The sequence below is a fragment of the Choristoneura fumiferana genome, chromosome 4 (assembly GCF_025370935.1).
Source record: "Choristoneura fumiferana chromosome 4, NRCan_CFum_1, whole genome shotgun sequence".
NCBI lineage: Eukaryota > Metazoa > Arthropoda > Insecta > Lepidoptera > Tortricidae > Choristoneura > Choristoneura fumiferana.
In genome coordinates, this window is record NC_133475.1 from 18,398,115 (window position 1) to 18,423,719 (window position 25,605).

Consider the following 25,605-nt stretch of genomic DNA (forward strand, 5'->3'; position numbering starts at 1 on the left):
CGGAAAAGGTACAAAGTCATTAGAAGTTTGTGCGCCGCGATTGCATCGAATTATTATCATTTTTAAATCTGCTAAGGTCTGAGAGACCGCACGTAGGTGGTTAAGGGTTAACGTATTTTTTTCACCCGAGAAAAAAAAAAAAAAACTCATAGCGGTCAAACTTATAACACCCTCTTTTTGCGTCGGGGGTTAAAAACAGTTAATAATGCACTACAGTACATTCAAACACTTAAATATCTTCGAAAAGGGGAATTAAACTCCCTAAAAATTTACAAATCAATCGATAGCAAATCTCACGTCAAAATATGATTAATTGCACCAGATAACTTACTTGCCCGAATTATCAGACATTCGCTTATCGAGCGTCGCATTTAATCGATTTAATTTCATAATTATCAAATTTGAATGAAAAATTAAAAGTAATTAACTCTGCCTAAAATATCGAGTTCGTTTGCCTCATCACCTTTTAAGCAATACGAGTAGACATCGCTACCGCTTTCAATATTTATTATAATTCTTTATCAGCTTGTCAGATTGTGAGGCGAAACATTTTGGCCAATAATAGATTATTGCTGACACTTTATCGGTTTTTTATCGAATCGACGATAAGTGCAGACCGGCCTCAGCAGCCACTCGAAGCGCAGTGCCGTGCCTGTATGTCCCGCCAGAGCCCAAGACCCAGTGAAGTGCTTATGACTCCCACAAAGTTCGGTTACCAGGCTTACGACGACTCGGACAACTGTTTTCTAAAATGGCTGGTGGAGATTACGCTATAAATGAGGCAAGTATTCCAATGTTTGTTCAATTATACTGCGTCTAAGAGTTGCAGATAACAGTGGCAAAACATAACATTAAGGTTGGATTTGCCAACAGTTTTATTCGCTGGCTCTGTATTTTGAAATTGCTAGTGTTAATGTGCATTTTTCTGATTTTTTTTGTTGAATTTATTAAAAACGTATTTTTAACATTTCATAATACCTTGGTTAGAAAATTTGAAAAACCCCCGACATTTTCATTTTAAAGTTTGATTATCTCAGAAACGGCCGTACTGATTTCAATGAAATATAGCTAAAACCACCACAAAGACATTCGTGTTCACGTAAAGAATCACATTGGGATCGGTCTTTTCGTTTTAGAGCTACGATGCCACACCAGACAGACAGATATGGCGTTAAAGTTATTATAACCTTTTGTACGCTGGGGCTTAAAAGTAAGTTTTTTGCGTCTGCATGTTTCCAATTGAAAATACCGACTCATTTGGGCAAAGAAACATAATGTCATGCTCCCAGAAAACTCAGCAGTTTGTTTTGTAATTTATTAAGACATAATGCTGATGTATAATACAAAAATATCTCAATAGATCGAAAGCAAAATAAACTGAATTTGGTGTTGCCGCAATGTAGAGCTAGAGATCACCAGCAACCTCAAAATTTCTACTATCGCTTCATATTTACAAAAATTCTAAAAACCATATACATTTGATTTTATTTAACTTATCTCCTTATTTTCATAATTTGCAAACCATTTTTTGATCATTTTCTGTTATCCGATAGAGCTGAAATCGGCAATAAAAGTATTTTTTCTTTAATACGACCGGGCTTGATTCCGAACTGAGTAGGTATGAGTTTTTTTTTAATCTATTATTTTGCCACTAAAATCTATGGCATAGTTCCTTACAACAGATCTTTCTGTCTTATACTCGTAGTTTCAGAGTTACTATTTAATACTGACTTATCTAAATAGCCTACCCTGTCTATATTTCAATACCTTGTCGCCACATGTAATATTTTATGTCAACAAATAACAAAGTGAGAAAAACAACTCAAAATAGTGTCTCTGTTTTTTTTTTGCTCACAGTCAGTATCGGTTGCGATACTGCTAAAGTTTTTAAGTACATAAATAAATGACCCAATGCGCTGTGAATTTGAAAACATGAAAATAATCACATATTAAAGAACAATGCTTGTCACGCTTCTTTGACGATTTATTTTAGTTTATTTACACAAGTCTTACTTTACACAGTGTAAAGTTTACACATATGTAGGTAGGTACGAATAAGAAATCTTTGATCTATTTATCCACTGTTAGTTTAATTTGGTAAACCAAATGTATTGGCAGCCGAAAACTGGGGGAAAAATATACATATTTATACGTGTTTTGATTGGTGCCCTGTCATTATTAGCTATTAAAGGTTTAAGTTTTCTTATTTATAGCATTTTAACCCTGACGCAAAATGAGGGGTGTTATAAGTTTGACCGCTATGTGTGTCTGTATGTCTGCGTGTCTGTCTGTGGCACCGTGTAGCTCTTAAACGGTGGTCCGATTTGAATGCAGGTTTTTTTATTTGAAAGTTGGATTTCTAGCGATGGTTCTTAGACATGTTTTATCAGAATCAGTTGAGTTGAAGTGATGAACCGACTTCCAACATTTTGTTGGTTAGGTTATGTATTTATTAAATTAATCCACAGTTACAAAATTTCTTTAACCAATGCTTTTACAGCTTGATTTGTTTGGCATGTTTCGTTTGTAGTGCGTCATTATTTGCTGTAGAATTATTATAACGTTTTAAACTTTCGTGATTCTCACTCATAGTCAAAATACCACAAACAGGACTTATCACGCTATTATTACACAAGTAATATTTACATCGACGTTTCGGCAACGTTACAGTTGCCGTGGTCACGAGTAGGCTCAAACGACGACGCGTCAACGTCGAGTAGACGTCGAGGTAAATATTACTTGTGTAATAATAGCGTGATAAGTCCCGTTTGTGGTATTTTGACTATGTAGAATTATTAATTGATTGATTTAACCTTTTACATTGGAATTCTGCTACTACACTTGCAAAACAGTTGCGATTGTGCGACACACCAGTTATCATACAGAAATCCAACCTTCTTAACTTCAACTAACAGTAGGTGAATTTTGCTATTTACATCTACCTACCTAATTCGTTTGTAGTTACTAACGAAATTAAGCCATTTGTCAAAGCATAAAAGTAATCATACTGTGGCGTTCTTAGGCTCTAATTCCACCAGAGATGTGCGAGGATGCGTTGCGAGCAATGTATTTGTCAGGAACCAATAGAAACGCTTCATTTAACTATCCTCGCTCTGTCGAGCTGTTTCTACTAGAGCGGTGCTGAGCGAGGCGTAAAAAAGCGTTTCGTTTAATTCATCACAAACACATTTCTCGCAACACATCCTCGAATATTTCTGGTGGAAATGCAGCCTTAGGGTAATATGTACAACAGTGGATTTTTTTTGCAAACGGTGTCATGATGAGAAAACCTCTTTCAACTTTTCTAAATATTTTCCTTTTCACAGTTTTTAGCGGCACAATTTTTTTTCTATTTTACGATTGTAAAATAGGTAATTCGTTTGCTGGTATTAAAATCGATTATCAGTTGAAATCAATAGATCGTTAAACAAATCATCCGATATACATACCACGGCTATCTGCAGCCAATCACAACAATTTGGTTAAATCGTATTCAACAATAAAAAATCAGTTTCTTACGGCGTTATCGACGAGCAATCGATTAGGATCATCCGTGATATAATTAAGTGATGCAATGAGAAAAAAGTCAGATCTATTTGCATAGCCTGACTAACCTAGACCTGGTTAATGATACGAAATCAGAAATTGGTGGCCGAGGCAAATATAGTGCTTTTACAAAAATCTAGAACGGAAAAAATAACAACTTCAAGAAGTTATGTTATCGACTCAAATTTCAAATCTCGAATCAATTTTTCAAATTTTCCACCCACCGGTTTAGATTTAAGAGGGGGGAAGCTCGATTTTAATGAAAATTTGCACTTTAAAGTTGAATATTTCGCAAACAAATCACTGAATTGACCAACCCCCTAAAGGTTTTAAAATACCTATCCAACAATACCACACACTATAGGGTTGGATGAGAAAAAAAAACACACCCCCACTACTTCTATGGGATGTACGCTAAATTTTTTTTTTTTACATATATATCCGTGAAAAATTACAGCTTTATAGCATTAATAGTCCCTGAGCAAAAGCCGCGGACGGACAGACAGACAGACAGACAGACAGACATGGCGAAACTATAAGGGTTCCGTTTTTGCCATTTTGGCTCCGGAACCCTAAAAAGTTGGTATCCAAAGGTTATCTCGAAGAGATCACACTTTAGCTTTAAGCCCACCTGTTGTTTACCTCTACTTTTAAGCTTCCTGAATATGTGTACTATAATGTATCGATATTAATATATGAATATTAGAAGTCGATAAATGAGAAGTCCCTATGACAGCTGAAAACCGAAAAATCATAGCATAACGTGGCAAAGAACTAGACCACTCGTATGTATAAGCATTCTATCTATATTGGTTAATTAATTCCTCTTACACCTCAAGGCGCAAACTGTGCATTAGCATATTAATTAACTAGAGGCGCCAATTACTAGCAAAGCCAGGATAACTAAGTTGTGCAGGAGTCGCGGCAAAGGTCGCCGGCGCAGGTGCATACGTTCATAGAAATTAGCGCCAAGTTTTATTCTGAAGAAACTCCGAGATACGGTTTAAGAAGACTCCGAGTGCACGAACAAGAGTGGCGTGGAGTTGTGTATAAGATAATTGTTTGTTTTTAATTATTGGTTTGCTTGAGTCTATCAGCGGTTTCTGAAAGGATCTTTGTTAAGAAGACTGCAATGCAGGATACTTGACAGAAAGTTTTTTTTTAACAATAATATCTTATAGTAACTTGCGAGAAAATTGTTAACTGAACGAAAAGGTTTTTTGCGTGAGGTCTATCTATATTCTATAGTTATAGTAAAGTTAAGTTTGACAATGATCACCTCATGATTTGTAGCTGTTGCAATATCAACCGAAAGACATGAAAATAATATATTATCAGCAGCTTCTTATAATAAAGAATTTTAAATATGGATAGAGCAGCTGAATTGAAATTTCGGGATTTTGAAAAATTCCCGTGGGAAATCCCCGAAAAGTAGTCGTGTTTTTCATTGACGTTACATTAAAACAATCATGTCAAATTTCATCACTCTAAGCCCAGTGGTTGTTGTTTGGAGATTTTATCCCTATTCCGTTGGAATAGCGGAATAAAAAGTAGCCTATGTTTTATTCCTAATGTTCAGCTATATACATACCAAATTTCATCTAAATTCGTTTGGCCGTTTCAGCGTGAAGGAGAAGCAAATATACTCACTCTCACTCACAAACTTTCACATTTCAAATATTAGTAGGATTTGTAAAAAATACTAGTGTTTACCTGCGGCGTCGCACACGTAAATTATTAGATCCAGCAGCTGAATTGAAATTCCGGGATTATAAAAATTCCCGTGGAAATTCTCGAAAATTAAATCGTTGTTTTCGTTGACGAAACATTAACAACAATCATGGTCAAATTTCATGACTCTAAGCCCAGCGGTTGTTGTTTGGAGATTTTATCCCTATCCCGTGGGAATATCGGAATAAACATACCAAATTTCATATAAATCCGTTCAGCCGTTTCAGCGTGAAGGAGTAACAAACATACTCACTCACTCACAAACTTTCGCATTTATAATATTAGTAGGATAGGTAATATTTATAAAAATGTTTTTCTGTGCCAAATTGAGGCGCATTCTTCTTTGCAATGATGGTTTATCCGATAGCGCTGGTAGTATAATTATTAAAGATGACGCGTCTAAGTACCCTTCCAAGGTTAAAAAACCTCTTTTTATTTCAGAGGTGGTAATACTTCTTAACGTGTCATTACCGAGTCGTATTAGAAAGCCGGGCAAGAGAAAGGGAAAAGTGACAATTCTGCACCGACAAGAAAGAAACTCAAATGATGATAATAATACGCACAAACTATGAAAAAAATAATTAGCTACGTAAGGTAAACGTACGAGTGTAGTCTCTGTGTATATATACCTGTTTTCTGTACTGCTTGCTATGTATTGGTGTGCAATAAAGAGTTATGGTATTGTATTGTATTGTATTGAGTGCTCGTCTCTGTCCCAATAGTTGGCATCTTAAATCTTATGTCATTGGCAATAGATAAGACAGCAGGGTGTCGTCTATTGGACATTAGCGTGTCGAGCACTCGACGTTTACCTTACTACTTACGTTTACTTACTGGTTTTATCTCAATAATATGGAAATAGAGCGAGTTAGCCGCCGTCACATAATTCTTATCAAAATATTATTATAACTGTGTCGTGTATTTTTTAAACTTGCTTAATATGCTAATTTTTTAAATTATGTATTATGTGGCCGCTATAACAACAAATACTAAAAACTGAATAAAATAAATATCAAAGGGGGGCTCCCATACAGCAAAGGTTTTTTTTTGCCATTTTTTGCTCGATATTAATAACGGCAATAGCACGTTTAAAACATTTATAGAATATTTAGTTGTATAATCACTTTAAAAATAAATAATAAAATTAAAATAAAATAAATATTTAAGGGGGGCTCCCATACAGCAAACGTTTTTTTTGCCATTTTTTGCTCGATATTAATAACGGCAATAGCACGCTTGAGACATTTATAGAATATTTAGTTGTATAATCACTAAAAATAAATAATAAAATTAAAATAAAATAAATATTTTAGGGGACCTCCCATGCAACAAACTTGTTTTTGCCTTTTTTTGAACCCCCTTATGAAGTTATAACAGGACGGAAAAAGAGTTAAAAAAGTTTTACAGATAAGGACAAGAAAGTCAATTTTCATTTATTACTCGACTACGGCAAAACCAAAGGAAAAGTTATTTTGACTCCACAGGTTCTTGTTCTCGAGTAATAAACAAGAAGTATGTGTAGGTGGATAGTTCCTTCTTCCCCGAACAACTTGCGCATAATATTATTTGAATGGTGGGATACGAATTGAAGGAAAACTTGCCGTCCGGTGCCGTCTGAATTGATTTACATTTTAATAAAGCCGATTATTCTCTTGTCTGAAGGCAATAAGTTTTAAACTACTTGGTGATCCTATTTAAATAAATAAGTATTAACACACCTTGTCCTGTCAGACATCCAAATGTATTAACCATTACTTTTTCCTCAATTTTCTTAATTCAGCACAACAACAATTTAAATTTAAACGGAATCGAATGCGAAAAAATCGAAAAATTTAATGTTTAACCCCCTGTTTTAACATCCATTGATTAAATTGATATGACGGATAAATGTGATGCCGTCTCTCTTTGTTTTGTTCGAATAGACGGAGACGGCATCACATTTATCCGTCAAATAAAATTAAACAATGGGTGGTGAAACAGCCCCTAAATCTTTTATGTACACATTAAACTTATTCTGTTATTATAATAACAATTAAATTATTATGAAGATCAGAAAGATGAGAATTGAAACTTACGTATTCCTAACTTCCTTCTATTGTAAAGGTTGCCTGGAAAAGATCACTCTGAAGCGATAAGGTAGCCTATTCCTTACCTTGGAAAATCTCTACATTTGTTTTCTGTACTGCTTACTATTGTGTTGGTGTTCAATAAATAGTTTTTGTGCTGTATTGTATTGTATTCTATTAACATGAAGTCACCTAAATTGTAGACTCACACACACGGAAAAACTAGAAAAATATAGCGAGCTAGAAATCGAACCCAGTTCCTCATAATTTCTTAGTATGCTTCACATAACTACACCAACCGGAGCTATTGACAACTGATTGACGTGAAATTTATCAGTCTTATCCACATAGAGATACATTTCAAATTATTTTGGATATTTTTGATACCAAGCCGCTTCTATACCTACATGTGTCTACATGTTACATATTGTGTTAATTTTCTTGTAATGTGAATGTAATGAACTTTAACGATTTCTTTGTTCACCCGCGACCTTATGATAGCTACGTTTATGCAAGATATGCATGTTCATGCAGTTCCGCCACCTCCACACTGTAAGAACACACACAAATCACACAAACCTATCTATAACCACCACCACACTACACTGGCGCGTTGTGAACTCAACCAAGCTCACCTTTAGAGCAACACAGGTACACCTTGCTACCAGATGTTAGACTACATGGGGTATGGTAGTACGGTATACGGTTGTGTTGCTCTGAAGGTTAGCTTACAGAGTGGAGTTAAAGGAACTGCATGAACATGCATATCTTTCATAAACGTAGCTATCATATAAGGTCACGGGTGAGCAAAGAAATTCCCTTAGTTCATTGATATGGACAAAGTAATGCCTGATTCAATAAATTATGTAATGTAATGTTTATTTTTCCCCTTAGATGCCGGCAAATGGTGGAAAGCCTTTACCGAGTGAAGCTACTTCTCTGTCTTCGACGCCGTCCCGCGCGTCGTGGGGCCGCCCGCTTGAGTTCATCCTCGCTTGCCTGGGCTATGCCGTCGGCCTCGGGAACGTGTGGAGGTTCCCCTACTTAGCCTACAGGAATGGTGGGGGTGAGTGACGCATTAGACATAGATTAAGTAAGTTTCGAAGCGTCTGATTGGCTGCACTCGGGTTCATTCATGCGTGTCTTTGCTATATCGTGGATGATCCAACACTTAGCCTTTAGGTTGGTGCGGGTGAGCGATACGTTGCACTCAAATGAACCCACGGAACTAATAATAAGAGACAAAGATAATATCGTGTGTATCTCCTTTCCCGTTTTTCCATTATTCTCTGTTGCTAATGCGCACACATTGCTTTGTTTTCATATACTTCAATAAATTACGGTATACTTAAAAAAATGAAATCTTTTCCACACAACATTCTCGAAAAATACTAGTTGTTTGTGCAGTTGCACGTCGTTGTAGACTAAGCAGCAAAAATATAAACTTGGCTCTTTCTTTTTTTCTTGGTCTTTCTTACAGACTGTGTGACATTTATATTTCTTATATTATTATGTTCAATGGATAAAACGATATCAAAATTCAATAAGCTGGTTGTTCTATTTATTACAAGAATGTGCATTATACTGGTGTTAGTGTCATATGATGTGTAAATGTATCAACATTTACTAATTCCACCTTTTCCTTCCAGGGGCCTTCCTCATCCCATTCTTCCTCATGCTGATCTTCATCGGTCTCCCAATCTTCTTCCTGGAGCTGTACATCGGCCAGTACTCTGGAATGGGTCCTTTGAAGGCCTTCAGCGCGATCTCGCCTTTCTTTAGCGGCCTTGGCTACTGCACCTTGGTGGTCATTACCATCATCTCGATCTACTACATGATCGTAGTTTCTTGGACACTGTTCTACACTATTGTATCCATCGCAGGCAACCTGGATTGGGGGTCGTGTGAAAATGAATACAATACTTTAGGTAAGATCAATATCAAAACTTTTTTAGTTATTTATCACGCTATTGCCTCGACGTTAACGTGTTGCCGTGGTCACGAGTAGACTGAAGTGTGAGGTGTCAAGTCTGCCTAGCAGCGCGAGTTCTTCGAACTAACTTGATCACTAATAGTGCCGTCGTATCATAGTTGGTCACTTTTATTAGTCACCCTATCACACCGACATAACAACGTCCGATCGTCCCTCCGAACATTCATTCCGAGTTATTGGATTCCACGAAGATGAAAGCTTATACCCATCGTCCCGGTTACTTGTGTAATAATAGCGTGATAAGTCCCGTTTGTGGTATTTTGACTATGAGTGAGAATCACGAAAGTTTAAAATGCAAAACTTTTTTGTTTTTACCCGATTGCCTGAGTTATGTGTTTTGCGTAGTTTTGAAAATGAAATCGTATATAGTTTAAAAAGCATAACCATGCTGCCTCCAGTATTGGTGAAAATTAAATATCCACTGAAGAAGCCTCGAACAGGGGCCCAAAGTATTATTTTATTACGTATTAGTGGCGGTGGTACTTTTTTTAGGTGGATGCGATACGTATTTTATTTTACAAGCGGTTGGAGGGCGAGTGAATTAACAGAATATTTCAACGCAAGCGCAGCTTTTTAATATTGACCAAGTTAATTCGCGAACGCAATCAATTTTATTTAAATCAAGGCCCTCCGTAATGTCCTTAATAGCGTCATGCGTGAATCTTTAGTGTTTTTGAGTTATGATATTTATTTAAATTGAAAATACAGAAATATAATATGCTTGAATTATAGACTTAATTTAGTTACAGCGTAAACACACAAAAAGTATCGATTGCAAAATTAAATTACTTTTTTTTAATAAAAAATGGAACCGGCTTCAAAAACCTTGAAAATATTTTCTACTAGTTTGAAGTCGGTGCCTCAGCACGAGCCAGTAGGGGTGGAACTATAAAAGTCGTCTACCTTACCTACATACTATATATTGGGCTTCAATCACTCCTGCTGGCTCATGTTGAGGCACCGACTTCAAACTTATTTTCAAGGTTTTGAAGTCGTTTCCATTTTTTATTAAAACATGACTATGACATCTGCGTCGAATTCATTTAAATTATCAGTCGTGAAAGTTTTGTGGACATAGATTAGTTCTGATTTCTGTTTCTTCGTAAGATAATAATTTTCTTATAAGTCCGTATCTGTATGTTATCTACTAATTAAGGCAAGAACTATCATTAATTGCAGCCATTTTATTGATAAATAGGTATTACATTCAACCACGCCCTGAATATAAACGTGATAAACTTGTGACTGAATTCTTGAGCGATTACATTATTCCAGAAATTAATTCTGATGTTTTTATTTGAGCCGTTTTTAGCATAATTTTAAACTTTAAATTATAGATAGTTGCATATTTATACGAGATCTCTTGAAATTATTTATGAAATTTCAACGTGTGCTTGATGGTAACCCAATTTGACCAACCCTTGGTTGACTGAAACACTATAAATATTTTTCATGATTTTTAAATTGTGTGTTGAAAAATGTTTCCATACATTGCTGGATGTTCATCATTAGAGGAGTAGAAAAAAATGAAATGAGGATTTCTGTGACAGACTAGTTGGCGGTAGTACCGTAAGCTCCGTTTGACAACTTTGACATTTAAGTTAAATAATAGCTACTTCTTGCCTCCTCTAACAAAAAAATCCTGACCTTAATAATTAAATACATCACAAAAAAAACTTTACACTTTTTTTCGCTTTTGTCTCTCCTTTGGATCCAACCTGTATTGTCTTAATGTTTTGTAATGTCTTAATGTTTTGTACCGTCTTAACGTTTTGTATAATTGTCTCAATGTCTGTGTATGTCTGTTTTAGGTACACAACACGCACTTCACGGCATCCCACGTTTAGAAACTATTTTTTTTTAAACTGGTCAAACACAATATACACTTTTGCTGCTGTCAGGAGTCATTGGCAGTAGCGGTCGCTAACCTAAGGCAGTTGTCTCACCGCCGGCGAGGAAACGATTGGCTATCGACTATTTTCTCGCTCAAGAAACGAACAAAAGATATAAGATCCTGTGTGAGTAAAAGAGACATAAATAGTTGATCGCTGGCGGTTCACACTGCCGGCGAGAACGCCGCCCGGCTCGTGCCGCTCACTCGCTTCTCGCTTTCACTGCTCGCCCACTCGTTCCTAGTTACTCGCTCTGCTCGCTTCTCGCTCATCGTCGGCGGTGGGACAAGTACCTTAAGCGACCGGTTGCCAAAAACAAAAAAGTTGAAGTTGAAATAATAACTAAATGAGCCTATCGCGAGCAAACTTTAGTCAAAAGGGCCTATCCATATTAACGCCATCTAGCGGTGCTTCGCTTGTCAAGGAACCCTCATTGGTTAGGTTTATTTTGTGATGCCTTATGTACCCTCACCCCACCCAGCTTGCTACAGTGGCTCGTACGACCAAGCGTGCAGACTGCTAGGCAACAACTCCGGTTTGGCCACGGACCTGACCTACTTCGAGCGGGACTGCGTCGCCATCGGAGACGTCTGCATCCGAAGTGGCTTCCAGCCTTACGACGGGAGACACTGCCTCGATGGAGACGACCTGGTGCCGTGGTACTCCAACATCACGAGGATTCTGGCCGCTGAGGAGTATTACAAGTGCGTAGAACTTTTACTTTACAACAGTTCTCGTACATTACCCAGTAGTATCCAGACAAATTATTCATATGGTATATTGGGTCTAACAACTGGTAGCATGGTGTACGGTTGTGTCTTGTGTCACTCTGAAGATGAGCTCTGGTTGAGTTCGAAACGCGTCAGTGTAGTGTGGTGGTGGTGATAGATGGGTTTGTGTGATTTGTGTGTGTTCTTACAGTGTGGAGGTGGAGGAACTGCATGAACACGCATATTTTGCATAAGCTAAGCTATCGTTAGGTCGCGGGTGAGCAAGGAAATTCTTTTAGTTCGTTTATTTAATGGTAGTTTCTCGAAGAAACTAAATCAGTTTAGTTCAAGGTGGGACCTTTTCATAATTAATTTCGCTCTGATTTCTTCGGAAGATTGTATAGAATGTTTATATAGCACAAAGGTTCCACTCTGGTACGCGATTCAGCTTCTTTGACTGTACCTACAATCTCAAACAAACCTAAATATAGAGTACAAAATAAAGGAGAAGAATTTGATCAGGACGCCACTTTCTTGAATTTAAACTATCAAGCTAAGGAAAGTAATTTACATCAACACAACCTCGATGGATAACGCTGCTCCTCCAATGCGCGATTTAATAATAATGCGAAACTTTGGAATGCATTTGCAGCCGAGGTTTTCTCATCCTGCTTTAACATATTTAGGTGCCATTAAAAGGCGACTGTACTACTTTTTGAAAGATCAGCAACGTCCTACTTAGCGATGGCTTTATCCCCGAAAAGTTGTTGTACAACTAACTGTAATTTCTTCTTACATCCACAAAAGAACCGAACACGATTATTACTAATACTTTCATAGACAAGTTTCATCACGTTTATCGTTTGAGGTCATTATTTGAAACACACACCTTATCAGTCTGTTTTTTTTGTTAATACTCTAGTCCCCTGACTATAATTAAATTCGTCAACTATAAAAACCACTTGTTAATCTTCATAACTTACCAATCGATCATCATAAGTTCTACTATAATTTAACTTAACAATATTACACTGACATCCGTTAATGCAATTATTAAGTCCTTATCATTATAATTCTTGAGTCATTGATGCACTTAATGTAATGCGTTTATCGTAAGACCGTGTCCCTTACACCGTAACTTTATGCCAATCTGACAATGCCCACCATTCAGCGATAAGATTATACATTATCAATAGTTAGTTCAACTCGCCTGTGAACATGCATCTCACTCACTATTCTTGATTGTAGGATTTTGTACTTTAAATGGGAAAACGAATCTTTAAAATCAGGTCGCTTCATTTCACTCACTCCTCCAACACTACACTCAATCTGTCACTCATTCACTCTACTTCCTCAAACACTCACTCACTTTACTTTGTTTTTCGCTTGTCCCTCTGTCAAGATCTCCTTTTTCAGGAACACGTAGAGACATTGAGTTGAATTGCGATCTAACTCTTTCTAATCAGATGGGTTTCACTGTCAACAAGTATTATCTTAGGAGTCATTGATGCCAACAATCAAATTAAACCTTGATTGTTCCAGTCTCTCATCTGTTTTTATTTACTTATCCGTACAGAACTTATTTATGATTGTCATGCTTTGAATTAACTACTTGTATGTTTTAGTGATATATTTCACACTAAACTTGGGTAGAAAAACTTAAAATTAATTGCAAACGTCAATTATTTACACGAATTTTATTGAACAGTGAACGCGTGTTGGGCCGTGGCGATGCCACTTGGGAAAATTGGGGCTCCATCCAGTGGCACCTCGTCGGCTGCTTGGCGCTTTCCTGGTTCGTGGCTTTCCTTGTGGTTATCAAAGTAAGTGCCGACTCACTCACTTGCTGACTGACAGACCACACCTTCATCATCATCATCTCCGCATGCGCACGTCACATTAAATAGAACAGGCCTCTTCTCAAACCCACCACTTTTCTTGTGGAGAAATAAATACTTAAAAATCAAGGAAATAGATCGTAATCTTACCGTATCTTTGATACGGTTATTTACTTTATTATCGTTAAACTAAAATATTTGTTGATCACATTTAAGTATCATTGATATGGTGCAAGAAATATAAAATATCGTGTAAGTTGCGGTACATTTCCGTCCATGATTGATTCTACTTATATTATAAATGCTTATATTATTATTGGCGAGGAAACCAGCACAAACCTGCGACGCAATCCAAAGAATACTTTATATCCCAAAATTCCCACGGGATTGAGATAAATGTTTATCCCGTAATTTAAATTCGATTGCTACGACGCCTAATGATACGTTTACGAAGCCGCGATTAAAGACTAGTACTTGATAGATTTCAATAAGATATAAAAAAATATATCATGGGACACTTGACAACAATTTACCTAGTCCCAAACTAAGCAAAGCTTTTACTATGGATACTAAACAACGGATAAACATACTTATATAGATAAATTATTACATATTAAACACCCAAGACCCGAGAACAAACATTCCTATAATTCATACAAATATCTTGATAGTCAGGTTCTCTAACCACTAGACCACCCGGTCGTCAAATTTCATCATCATCATCATCATGTCAGCCGAAAGACGTCCACTGCTGGACATAGGCCTCCCCCAAGGCTCTCCACTCAGACCGGTCTTGTTCTTTCCGCATCCAACGCGATCCCGCGATCTTAACCAGGTCGTTGCTCCATCTTGTTGGAGGCCTACCGACAGCTCGATAAGATATCGTCTTAATATTAATAATGCATCTAAACGAACGATAAAAATCATGCCATGTGTTGTCAAGACAGATTAACTGAATACTTGTGATTTAATTGATTAATTAATGCGTCACTTGCTGATTGAGTACATTATTATGACGTCGTACACTTGAATTGAGTTCTGAAATAATTACAGAAGATACCTACAGTTAACAGGTTTTCGACATAAGAAGTTATTAATATTTAAAAACTATTTACTGTGAAGGGTTAGTTTAAAAACATGCGCGCTGATTTTACTTCGTTTCTGTTAACTTTGTCAGATAGCTCTGTTCATTGATATACCTAACCAATAAAAGTTGAAAAACCCCCAATTTTGTCACTTCAAAGTTCAATATCTCCAAAACGGTTGAACCGATTTGGATGAAACATGTCTAAGAACCATTGCTAGAAAAACTTTCAAATAAGAAAAAAACGCATTCAAATCGGTCCACCCCTTAGAGCAACGGTGCCATAGACAGACACACACACACACACACACAGACACACATAGCGGTCAAACTTAAAACACCCCTCTTTTTGCGTCAGGGGTTAAAAATAGTTATTCTCAGTCACAGTAATTTGCAAGGTCTCTTCTTCTTCAAGGGAAAACTGAACTCTAAAACCTTTTCTCTTTCAGGGTGTCCAGTCAGCCGGCAAGGTGGTGTACTTCACGGCGCTGTTCCCCTACGTGATGATGACGACGCTGCTGATCCGGGGGGCGACCCTGGAGGGCGCGGGGGAGGGAATCTCATTCTTCTTGTCTCCGACTTGGGAGACGCTGCTGGATGCCAGGGTGTGGGGAGACGCAGCTTCGCAGGTGACGCTTTTGACTTGATATTCGTTTTGTCAAGTTTTTTAACTGCTTGCTGACAAAAATCAAACTGTTTTGACAGGTTGCCAACGATAAATTCCCTTATCTTCAATAGCGTGTGTCAATACAAAGTATCGTAATGCTACGTCTGGTGGAATAGATGAATGGAGTTTTTCCCAAGTTTTAAGAAAAAAATGTAAAACAAGAATAAACCCACAAATTGAAAACATTTTGTTCAAATTCTTCACTAAAAGCTATTAGGACAAAAAACCACTCGGAAGAAAAGAAGTTCACTCCTTCTCACTTACCGTTACTTATCTAGTTAATATTCGTGAATACCAAATGACATTTTAAGGATTTAAATTATTAAAATTGATACACAAATCACACACACATTAAAAGTTGAGGTATGCCCAACATCATTTTGAGGCTATATTTGAATTTGAATATCCAAACTTGAAATTTCGTGTTGTCTAGTAATAATATTGATGTGTATTGTACTGTTGTCAATAAGTGTATTTTCATTATTTTTTTCATCTTTCAAACTATCCTCTATCTTCCTCAGATCTTCTACTCCTTCGGTGTCGGATGTGGGTCGCTAGTGACGCTAGCTTCGTACAACAATTTCAACAACAACTGTCACTTTGACGCAGTGTTCGTCAGTTTCGCCAATTTCCTCACGTCCATCTACGCCGGCTTCGCCATCTTCTCCGTCCTCGGTTTTCAGGCACAACAGATGGGCGTCAGCGTTGATGGTATGTTCAAATCACAGCCATGTCTAACTCTTGCATGTACCGCTTCGTTTTCTTTGTTCTGCAGTTAAGCTCGTAACAGATTACTATCCATTGCGGGGTTAGCGTTTATGTTAACTACAGGTTTCATTTCAACACTAAATAGAGTAATAATGGTTTAACTTCCCCATTTTCATTCGCAATTAAAATCAAACCCGGGATTTAACAAATACTTAAACATTAATAAAGTTAGATCGACTTTTCGGCAACATTGCAGAAGTTTACGTAGAGGTAAATTATAACAATACTTAAGATTTGATTAGGCCCCAGTTACAATTATATTTCCTTTTCACAACTAGTTTTCCGCAAGAATGTCTATAGATTGTGGAGAGAGCTGCGGTAAAGAGTTAATGACTTGAGCATGAAACGTATTGTATAGCGGTGCTATGAGAGTTTCTTTTCCCTCTAGTGTTTTCACAGCGTCATAGTTGCCTGGCATATAGTAAGATAGTGTCATTTATACAAAGACCAATTCAATTATTCGCACGCACCATGACGTGTTATAGTTTGTGAGCTGCAAGTTGAAACAACAAGTTTATTGGGTTGAATTTTCTCGCAATTCCTCTATCTATAAGAAAATTTACTTTGTTTTTTTATCTTTAGTAATCCTGCTAATATTGTTAATGCGAAAGTTTGTTAATGTGCGAGTATATTTTTTGAATAAATAATTAATTACTTATTATTATTGTTTTAGGTTTAGGTTTATTTATTATTATTATAATTATTAATTTTAATTTATGTAACTAAGTAGGTATTTTAAGCATAAGATATTTTTAATTTAAAAGTAGTACTTAGTAATATCACGTTATTTTGTTACAAATAAATATAGTTTTGTTTTTTTTTAATACCATTTGTTATGTAGATTGATCTATTTTTTATTCCTTTGTCAATTTACGAAATTTCCCAAGTTTTTAATTAAACTGCCAGAACTAATAATTATTCAGAGCAAGCCAGCACCCAGTAAAGACTAGTAATTTCTATATTTTCAGTTAAGTACATTAGTAATTTTTAGTCCCTTATAAAAATGTCATCCTCGTCCTCTCTTACTCCTCTTCCTCTAGAAGTTGAATAAGCTTCAAATTCGCATCTCTCACTCAACTTTCCCAAAAATAATAGACTATATTTCATATCTATCTTGTAATTGCTCCCGTCAATGATAAGCCGTTATTGCACCGCAACAATCCCATTACAAGGGTTATCGCCCAATAACTCGCGATATTTGCTAGATATTGGGATCGTCTAAACGTTATTAACACTTCATATCAGGCGGGAGATCATGATACATGCGTGATTCATTTTTTATACCTAAATTCGGATAGGTGAAAAATAGACGTGAGTAAGATTGCATATTTGTAGTTCGGCGAGACTTGCTCGTACGTTGTTTGGCCAAGGCAGCAAAAAAACTTTATAGATATTTATTATTATCTATTCTATACCTTTACAACAGTAACGTGGCTGACCGCTTGATTGGCCACTTGAAATTTGCCAAACATATTCAAAAACAAAATGAAAAGTTTCAACCCATGCAGATTTTTTTAACAAAGACAAAGGGCCATAAAGTTTTCCAAAACCACCATGTTAATGATATCATCAGTAAGTGTGATTTTATTCAAGATCAAAGACTTACTGCTGAGCTGACATCCCTAGTCTGATTTTGCCAATAATCTAAAATCAGCTAAAACACGAAACAGATGGAAATATAGTTACAACCGTAGAATAGATATAAATTGAGAACTTATTCGTTTAAGTCGTTTCTGGGAAATTGCATACGTTTTTATAATAAAATTCCAAAAAATATTATAAATGGAACGGATACAAAATTCAGATCTATTGTCAAGAAGAAATTAATATCAAAGGCGTATTATAAAGTTAATGACTATATCATGGACAGGGATATTTGGAAATAATTCCGATCCGCATTAGCGATCCCTTCAAATACTTGTGATGTATAACATTATCATTTAATAATATTGTAAATCTGTTTTAAAAAAAATATACCTCGTTGAGTTTCTTGCCGGTTTCTTCTCAACTGAGGTTTTTCCGAACCGGTGGTAGATTTTCTTTTTGACATTCATAAGTGCTTGTTATGGCCTAAGTTGAATAAAGATATTTTGACTTTGACTTTGACTTTTACAGATGTGGCATCTCAAGGTCCAGGCCTGGCCTTCGTGGCGTACCCTGAAGGACTTCTCCAGATGCCAGTTTCGCAGCTTTGGTCCATTCTCTTCTTCTTCATGCTATTCATCTTAGGTCTGGGAAGTCAATTCGCAGGCATCGAGGCAATTAACACAGCAATAGTTGACCAGTGGCCTAAGCTGAGGAAGAATTATTGGATGGTAAGTAGGTTTTCAAAACCCGCCTTGCACATGAGAGTGCCAAGATTGCCATATAAATGGGAATGGTTTGGTTTTATGTGCGTATCAAATATGTGTTAATAATTTTTTCTCGCCCTCCCTCTCCCTTTATTCTTATATCTGCCGTATGCCCTGTAATGATAGACCCAAATCACTACCCATTGGGTGGTGTGGAATGGCCACCGCAGTATAGGCGGATTGAAATTTATATGGCGGGGGCGACTTATCCAAAATCATACTAATTACATTGGTGGGAGCAAGCTATTAATAGAGACAAGGTGTTGGACAAAAGAGGAGGATTTTGCTCAACAGTAGTATGTTTGTTTTAAGTTGTAATTGACGAGACCTAATTAGGCAATGCTCATTCATTCATTTATTTTGCTAAATCATAGAACAGATTTCTTTCCCTTTTTAATGACATGATAGCACAAGACAAGCACTCGCCGTAAAACGTTAGGAATTATCTTCGTTTCAAGCGATCTTCATAATGGGCTACAACCACCACAATAAGGCTGTAAATTCCAAGTAATCGTGCGTTGAGCTGTATCAATTAAATGAGTTCATATTTAGCTAATTTAAATTGTACTCTTTCAGGTGACGGCATTCACTTGCACGTCGTGTTTCATTCTGGGTATTCCTATGTGCTTCAGTGGTGGGGTGTACCTGTTTACTCTGCTCGACTGGAACACGGCCTCTTGGGCTATCCTGCTCATCGGAATGGCTGAGGTAAGGCTCATCAAAGACAGATATACCAACGAACAATCTCCAAGTCACTATTGGTTTCAGTAGTTTATTTGTCAGGGAGTTTTAAACTCATGTGTGTGTTGCTAGTTTTAGTTTTATCTATTTTATTATTGTAAGGTGGTGGTACTTATGGAGCCAAAATAAATCTCCCTTTCTTTCTTTCTTATGTGAGTACCTCATCTTCCTCTTTGTTGAACCATCTTCCCAGTTTAACTGGGGTTTGTTGCCGGGGAACTCTGTAATGCTTTACCTATGCACTCAGGATGTATGGAGATGACTAGGCTCACCACTGTCGGCTCATGTAGAGGCACTTCAAATGAATTAGTAGAAAGCGTACACAGTAACATATTTAGTTTTATTTCCAGTGGTAACGCAATCTTTTCTATTGTAAAAAATACACCTTTAAAATGGTCCAGTTCTTAATAGAACTAAATTTGTCAGAATAAACTAGCACTGACATCAATTGAATTGTTTTCAGTGTATATCCGTAGCGTGGAGTTACGGCATCGAGCGGGCCTTCAAAGACTTGGACAGCATGAGCATGAAGATGAACATTGTGAAACGTTATTACTGGAAGGCGGTGTGGATGGTCATTTGTCCCATCGGAAGCTTCGTAAGTCTATCTTTGTCTTTTTTGTTGACCCCCGACGTAAAGAGAGGGGTGTTATAAGTTTGACCGCTATAAACGAACGCATTTATTTCGTTAGTTGAATATCGAGACGTTGATAATTTTTAATGAATCCGTGCTTTTAAATTTTAAAGGAAACTGTTTAAAAAACTAGTAAATAATTTAACTGAAAAGACCTAAATAAAAATAATAATTTAAAAATCAAAAACCCTACTGCAAAAGTGAACTGAAAAGATCTAAACAAGACAAAAAAATTAGAAATATCAAAAGCTAACATAATTTGATGAAAGAAATCGAAACTAGACCAAACAAAAAAGATTTACTTAAAACATGTCCATGGTATTCCTTCAAAATATAATGCAATGATATGAAATGCAGACGGCATGATATTGAGTGATAAAATGCATGCCTCCGCCTGCATTTCATATCATTGCATTATATTTTGAAGGAATACCATGGACATGTTTTAAGTAAATCTTTTTTGTTTGGTCTAGTTTCGATTTCTTTCATCAAATTATGTTAGCTTTTGATATTTCTAATTTTTTTGTCTGGTTTAGATCTTTTCAGTTCACTTTTGCAGTCGGGTTTTTGATGTTTTAAATTATTATTTTTTATAAGTTATAACTAATAATCGAATTTAGCAGTTTATTAAAAATAATCTGGGTTTTAGGTCTAAAATTAAATGTTTTCTTACAAGAACAGCGATCTTCAACTTATTGTTTTATGGTGTCATATTATTACACTTAATTCCATGCCGTGCCTGGTTCTTGAATAGAGACAGGTATCTCTTCCCGATCAGTGCCGGTTTTAGCACTTCCAGCGCCCTGGGCGAGATTTCCACGGCGCCCCCAACTTTTGGGAATTTTCTACAAAGTAGGTTGGGCTCCGCCCAGGGTGCCGGGCTTAAAAGCGCCCCTCTAAGTCCGGCGCCCTAGGCGTCGCCCCCCGCGCCCTACCCTAAAGCTGCTACTGTTCCCAATGGTCCTGTAAAAGACGACTAAGAGGTTAATAATAAGAGTGGGCAGCTGCATTCTCTATTGCCAACTACTAACTTCGGACTTCAGTACAGTGGTGTTGAACTCAAGTCGAAACCACCACACATTTTCACAAGAAAGTCATCATGAAGGTTCACTACTGATTCTCAACAACTACGCCCATTCTGCCGAGAGGTCTAGGTGACTTAGACTAAGTCGCTAGAAGAGTTACGTTATTATCCTTTGTACTAATATTATAAGTGCGAAAGTTTGTGAGTATGCGTGTGTGTGTGTGTGTGTGTGTGTCTATGTTTGTTACTCTTACTTCTTCATGCTAAAACGGCTGGACAGATTTGGATGAGATTAGACCAGGTATGCTAGATAGCTAGATGTCTGGAATAACATAGGCTTTTGACACCAATATTCCTACAGGATAGGGATAAAATTGTGACATTTCAATCACTGGGTTTAGGGTCATGAAGTTTAGCGCAGTTGTTCTTAGTACAAATGAAGACCACGATATACATTTTGGAAATTCCTATGGGACTTCAGTAAAAACCAGGAATTTGTTCAACTGCTGAATCCACGGATTAGGCGTGCGAAGTCGTTGGGTAAACTCTAATCTAGAATAAATCAATAGTATTTTTTTTATTTGGCCAATAAATATACTATGCGTTAAAAAGGTTCACTATCAGAAATCATTTATCAGTCGTTATTCATGTTCCCCAAATCAACTAACCCATTTTTTTCCCAGGGTATCCTTGTGTTCGTTCTGTCTGACTGGACGAACCCAGCCTATGAAGACTACGTGTTCCCGCTGTTTGCGGACCTGCTGGGATGGGCGGTGGGCCTGTCCACACTCATTCTATTCCCGGTTGGCATTGGTTGGGCCTTCTTCAACGGATACGTGAGTATTATTTATATGTTTATTCATTCTAGCAGCGCTAGCGCCTTCTTGGTCTTTAACCTCCTTATCGATTCTATTTCGCTTTGTGTCTTGGTCTCCATAAGAAACCTTTTTCACTGCTTCTTGGGTCTCCTTCGGGGTCTTTTCAGTTGCAGGTTCTACTTGGCGATAGTTTTGATAATTCTATTCTAAAGTATCATCCATTATTTTCAAGAAGCCTGCATCGCATCAACATCATATCAGCCGTAGGATGTCCACTTTAAGACATAGTCCTCTCCATGGATCTACAGTTGCTGCGGTTGGAAGTGGCCTGCATACACTCAGCCTATCTTAGCTTAGTCTTTTTGACGTGAATACCCGACTATCTTTTCGATGTGAATCAGTACCCCCCGTTCAATACGATATCTCTCATATCATCTACGTATAGATATGAAATCATCAGTATTTAAATTGATACTTGCTCCTAAGCATATGTGACTTTATTTTATGACTAAATTGTTTACTTACTTTTTGCAGCGTGGCTGGGAGCTGTTCACCCCCACTCCAGAATGGCAGCCAGCCGTCAAAACCCCGAACCCCCCTCAGACTCCGAGCCTCCACATCAAAACGGCATTGATAACGTGGCCTTTAGTCCATAGACTACGTTGACATGTTTCTAGTCAATATAATAAACTACTAAACTTTGTATAACTTTCAAAGAAAGAATCAAAGAAATTATTAAATTAATGTCTCTTGGTAGTTTCATGTTGAAAATGATTAAATTATTTGGATGTTTCATAAACGATTTTAATACAAAAAGTTACGGTAGATAAAAAATGCCGCGGTACAGAAGCTTAACCTCTAGCCTCTCAAGCAAAGGTTCGTGGTATCGATCCCGGGCTTGCACATTTGATTTTTTTGGAATTTAGGTGCGAATACATTTAAAACATACCGTGAGCTTTCCGGAATAAGTTTTTGGTAAAAATTACATCATTAATACAAGCTTTTTTTGCTGGCTGTACTTGCATTGTCACTCAAACTACATTTGCATACCAAATTTCAAGTCGGAGACGATCTTCGCTGGACTACCAGGATGTCACTACCAGATAATTGTGTTGTCACGCAAATTGTATATTATGCCTAATTTCAAGACAATCCGATTACTAGAAGTGGGTCAAATTTAACTTGCAAGATTTGACCCGCACATTACATTAAAGAAACATGCAAGTTAATAAAAAGCTTTTAAAAATGAAAATCGTAAGTTAACCTTAAATAACCTGCGAAATAGTTGAATGGTGTGAGTGTGAAGTTCCCAATTTACACTGGAAACTACGCCCCAAGTACCTACTTACTATCTCAACATGAGATTCGAGAGGGTCTGTTACCAATGGTTTGTGTATAAGATTATATAAATGTTTTTAATCATTTGATGATTATAATGTTTAACTTTCGCGATTTTCACTCATAATGAAAACACCACAAACGAGACTTATCACGTTAAACACACGAGCAATATTTACCTCGACGTTACGACCACGTTACAGTGGCCGTGGTCACGAGTAGACTGCCTACTCTGACCTCCCCTGACTACACCCCCCCTTCGCCCTACCCCCTTACTACTGGCATAACCTGACTGTCTACTCGTGAACACGGCCACTGTAACGTGGTCGAAACGTCGAGGTAAATATTACTCGTGTGTTTAGCGTGATAAGGCCCGTTTGTGGTATTTTAATCATTATTTGATGACCTCTCCATTTCTTCCGTGGATGTCGTAAGAGGCAACTGAGGATATAGGTTAAGGTATACCGTAGGCGACAGGCTAGCAACCTGTCACTATTGTACCGTTTTTGTCAAACTTAAAACCTAAAATTGCACGTTTCGTGTGCTCTGCCTACCCCATTTGGGAATACAGGCGTGATGTGTGTGTGTGTGTGTGTGTGTAATGATTTTGCAGTTTACACTGAAAATAAAAAAGTCAGTACTCATAGTAAATGCACAGATGTAGCGAATAATCCTCTCTCCTATCGTATTATCTCGGAAACGTTCGCATTCGTCATGCTACTGCAGTCAGCCTCAGTACTCATAAAGACAGCGTACAAAAAGTTTACATCGAGAGACTAATAACAAATATAGAGTCGTCACAGTACAAAAAAGAAGCAGTACACCGTCTTCATACAAATGGCCGGAACGCAGTTATACCTACGCACCACGAATTCTCAGCATACCTCAGCAACCATCAGTCGCGAGTGCTCCGCGGTAACTTACGGACTCACAACGATATAAACAGTATTGTTTTGTGTACAGATGTTTAAATAATTCTAATACAATATAATAAAAACGTATCTATTGAAGTTATTTATCAGTGCGAATTTTTTATGCTCTTAAATTCAACAAAAAATCTTTTAACACATCCCAGAAGAGGCGCAAATACTTTTTCGTAGCTAATTTGTAGGTAACGAATATACGTAGTGATGAAGCCAAATAAAACCGTTTAAAACATAATACGTTTTGTGGTTTATTAAAATAACACACAATGCATTTTTGTTAAACACTACTTAGTTCATCTTTAAATTTCTTCTAATCCTTTCCCCACTTTAAATTTCATGTTACATTATCAAATCAAATACTTTATGTGTTTAGTTTTAATGGGTCCCACTGAAATTACAGCGTTGTGGCTTGCCGCAACATTATGCTGAGTGGCCCCAATTTATGCTATTCGATGGTTTTGTTTTTTAATTATTATTTCTTCCTAGTTGTTTTTTCTGTGTATTGAATATGTGTAAATTAATGTCTCTCTCTCTCTCTCTCTCTCTCTCTCTCTCTAGTATAGTAGGCAGCCCTATCGCGCGTTTGTGTACCGAGCTGGCGTAGGTAATTATATCAAGGACGCTGCCGAGACGGAATACGGGTCCTTTTTTATACTGTGGAGTGGTGGAGACTTACTTCTCAATATGATCAGTACGTCTCAGTGTGATAAACTTCAGTCTTTAAACTCATGGTTTGACTTTACAGGTCGTAGAACCTAGTAAAGGTTGATCCGGATTGCTACCACGATCTTGCTCGCTAATCCTGCCGTGAAGCAGCAGTGCTTGCACTGTTGTGTTTCGGCGTGGAGAGTAAGGCAGCCGGTGAAATTACTGGCACTTGAGCTATCCCATCTTAGGCCTCTAGGTTGGCAACGCATCTGCAATCCCCCTGGTGTTGCAGGTGTCTATATGCGGTGGTGATTTCTTACCATCAGGAGAACCACTTGCTCGTTTTCCATCTAGTCGAATAAAAAAAAAGAATCGACATTAAATTTTTCAGTAGTATATACAGTATTTACCATATTTATTATTGTAATGTATGTTCAGATATTTCACGATAGGAACGAATTATTTGTAATCGATTACATTTGTAATCGATTTAAGTTTCCAAGATTGTAAGTTCAAGCATATTTTTTCGTGAATTAGGCTTAGTTGGTGTGCTAGGCACTGGTCGTTGTTTAGAATAGATAATGTTTTATAGAAAATGTGTCAAAATGAAAAAAGTTTAAAAATAATTATGCAAGAAATACATAGGTATTGGTCATTTGACATAATTCTCGTGTAATCAGCAAATTGGTTGAGGTTAGATTCATTCTAAAACAATCCTGTTAGTTGATAATTTCTGAGAAAGTTGCGTTATGTTAATAACCATTATGTATTATGTCTATTATTATTTTCAGGCTGAATATGATTTAAACTTACTGTTGTCACTATTTTTC

The 25,605-nt window shown here is 37.0% G+C and overlaps 1 protein-coding gene across 1 annotated transcript; it reads left to right on the forward strand.

Annotated features, from left to right (window-relative positions):
* The first annotated feature begins 619 nt into the window (after positions 1 to 619).
* On the forward strand, positions 620 to 25,261 carry LOC141427578 (sodium- and chloride-dependent glycine transporter 1-like). Its single transcript, XM_074087159.1, has 12 exons — positions 620 to 781; positions 8,238 to 8,409; positions 8,993 to 9,271; positions 11,710 to 11,932; positions 13,647 to 13,761; positions 15,310 to 15,489; positions 16,049 to 16,238; positions 18,411 to 18,610; positions 19,223 to 19,354; positions 19,851 to 19,985; positions 21,729 to 21,881; positions 22,398 to 25,261. The coding sequence occupies exons 1-12, from the start codon at positions 752 to 754 to the stop codon at positions 22,527 to 22,529; spliced, it is 1,941 nt and encodes a 646-aa protein (XP_073943260.1). The 5' UTR covers positions 620 to 751; the 3' UTR covers positions 22,530 to 25,261.
* Positions 25,262 to 25,605: the final 344 nt, after the last annotated feature.

Excerpts from the sequence above, each read along its gene's own strand:
- LOC141427578 (XM_074087159.1), top strand. The coding sequence starts at position 752 with ATGGCTGGTGGAGATTACGCTATAAATGAG. Across the intron at positions 13,762-15,309 it reads CTTTCCTTGTGGTTATCAAA|GGTGTCCAGTCAGCCGGCAA; the intron begins GTAAGTGCCGAC and ends TTTCTCTTTCAG. Across the intron at positions 18,611-19,222 it reads TGAGGAAGAATTATTGGATG|GTGACGGCATTCACTTGCAC; the intron begins GTAAGTAGGTTT and ends GTACTCTTTCAG.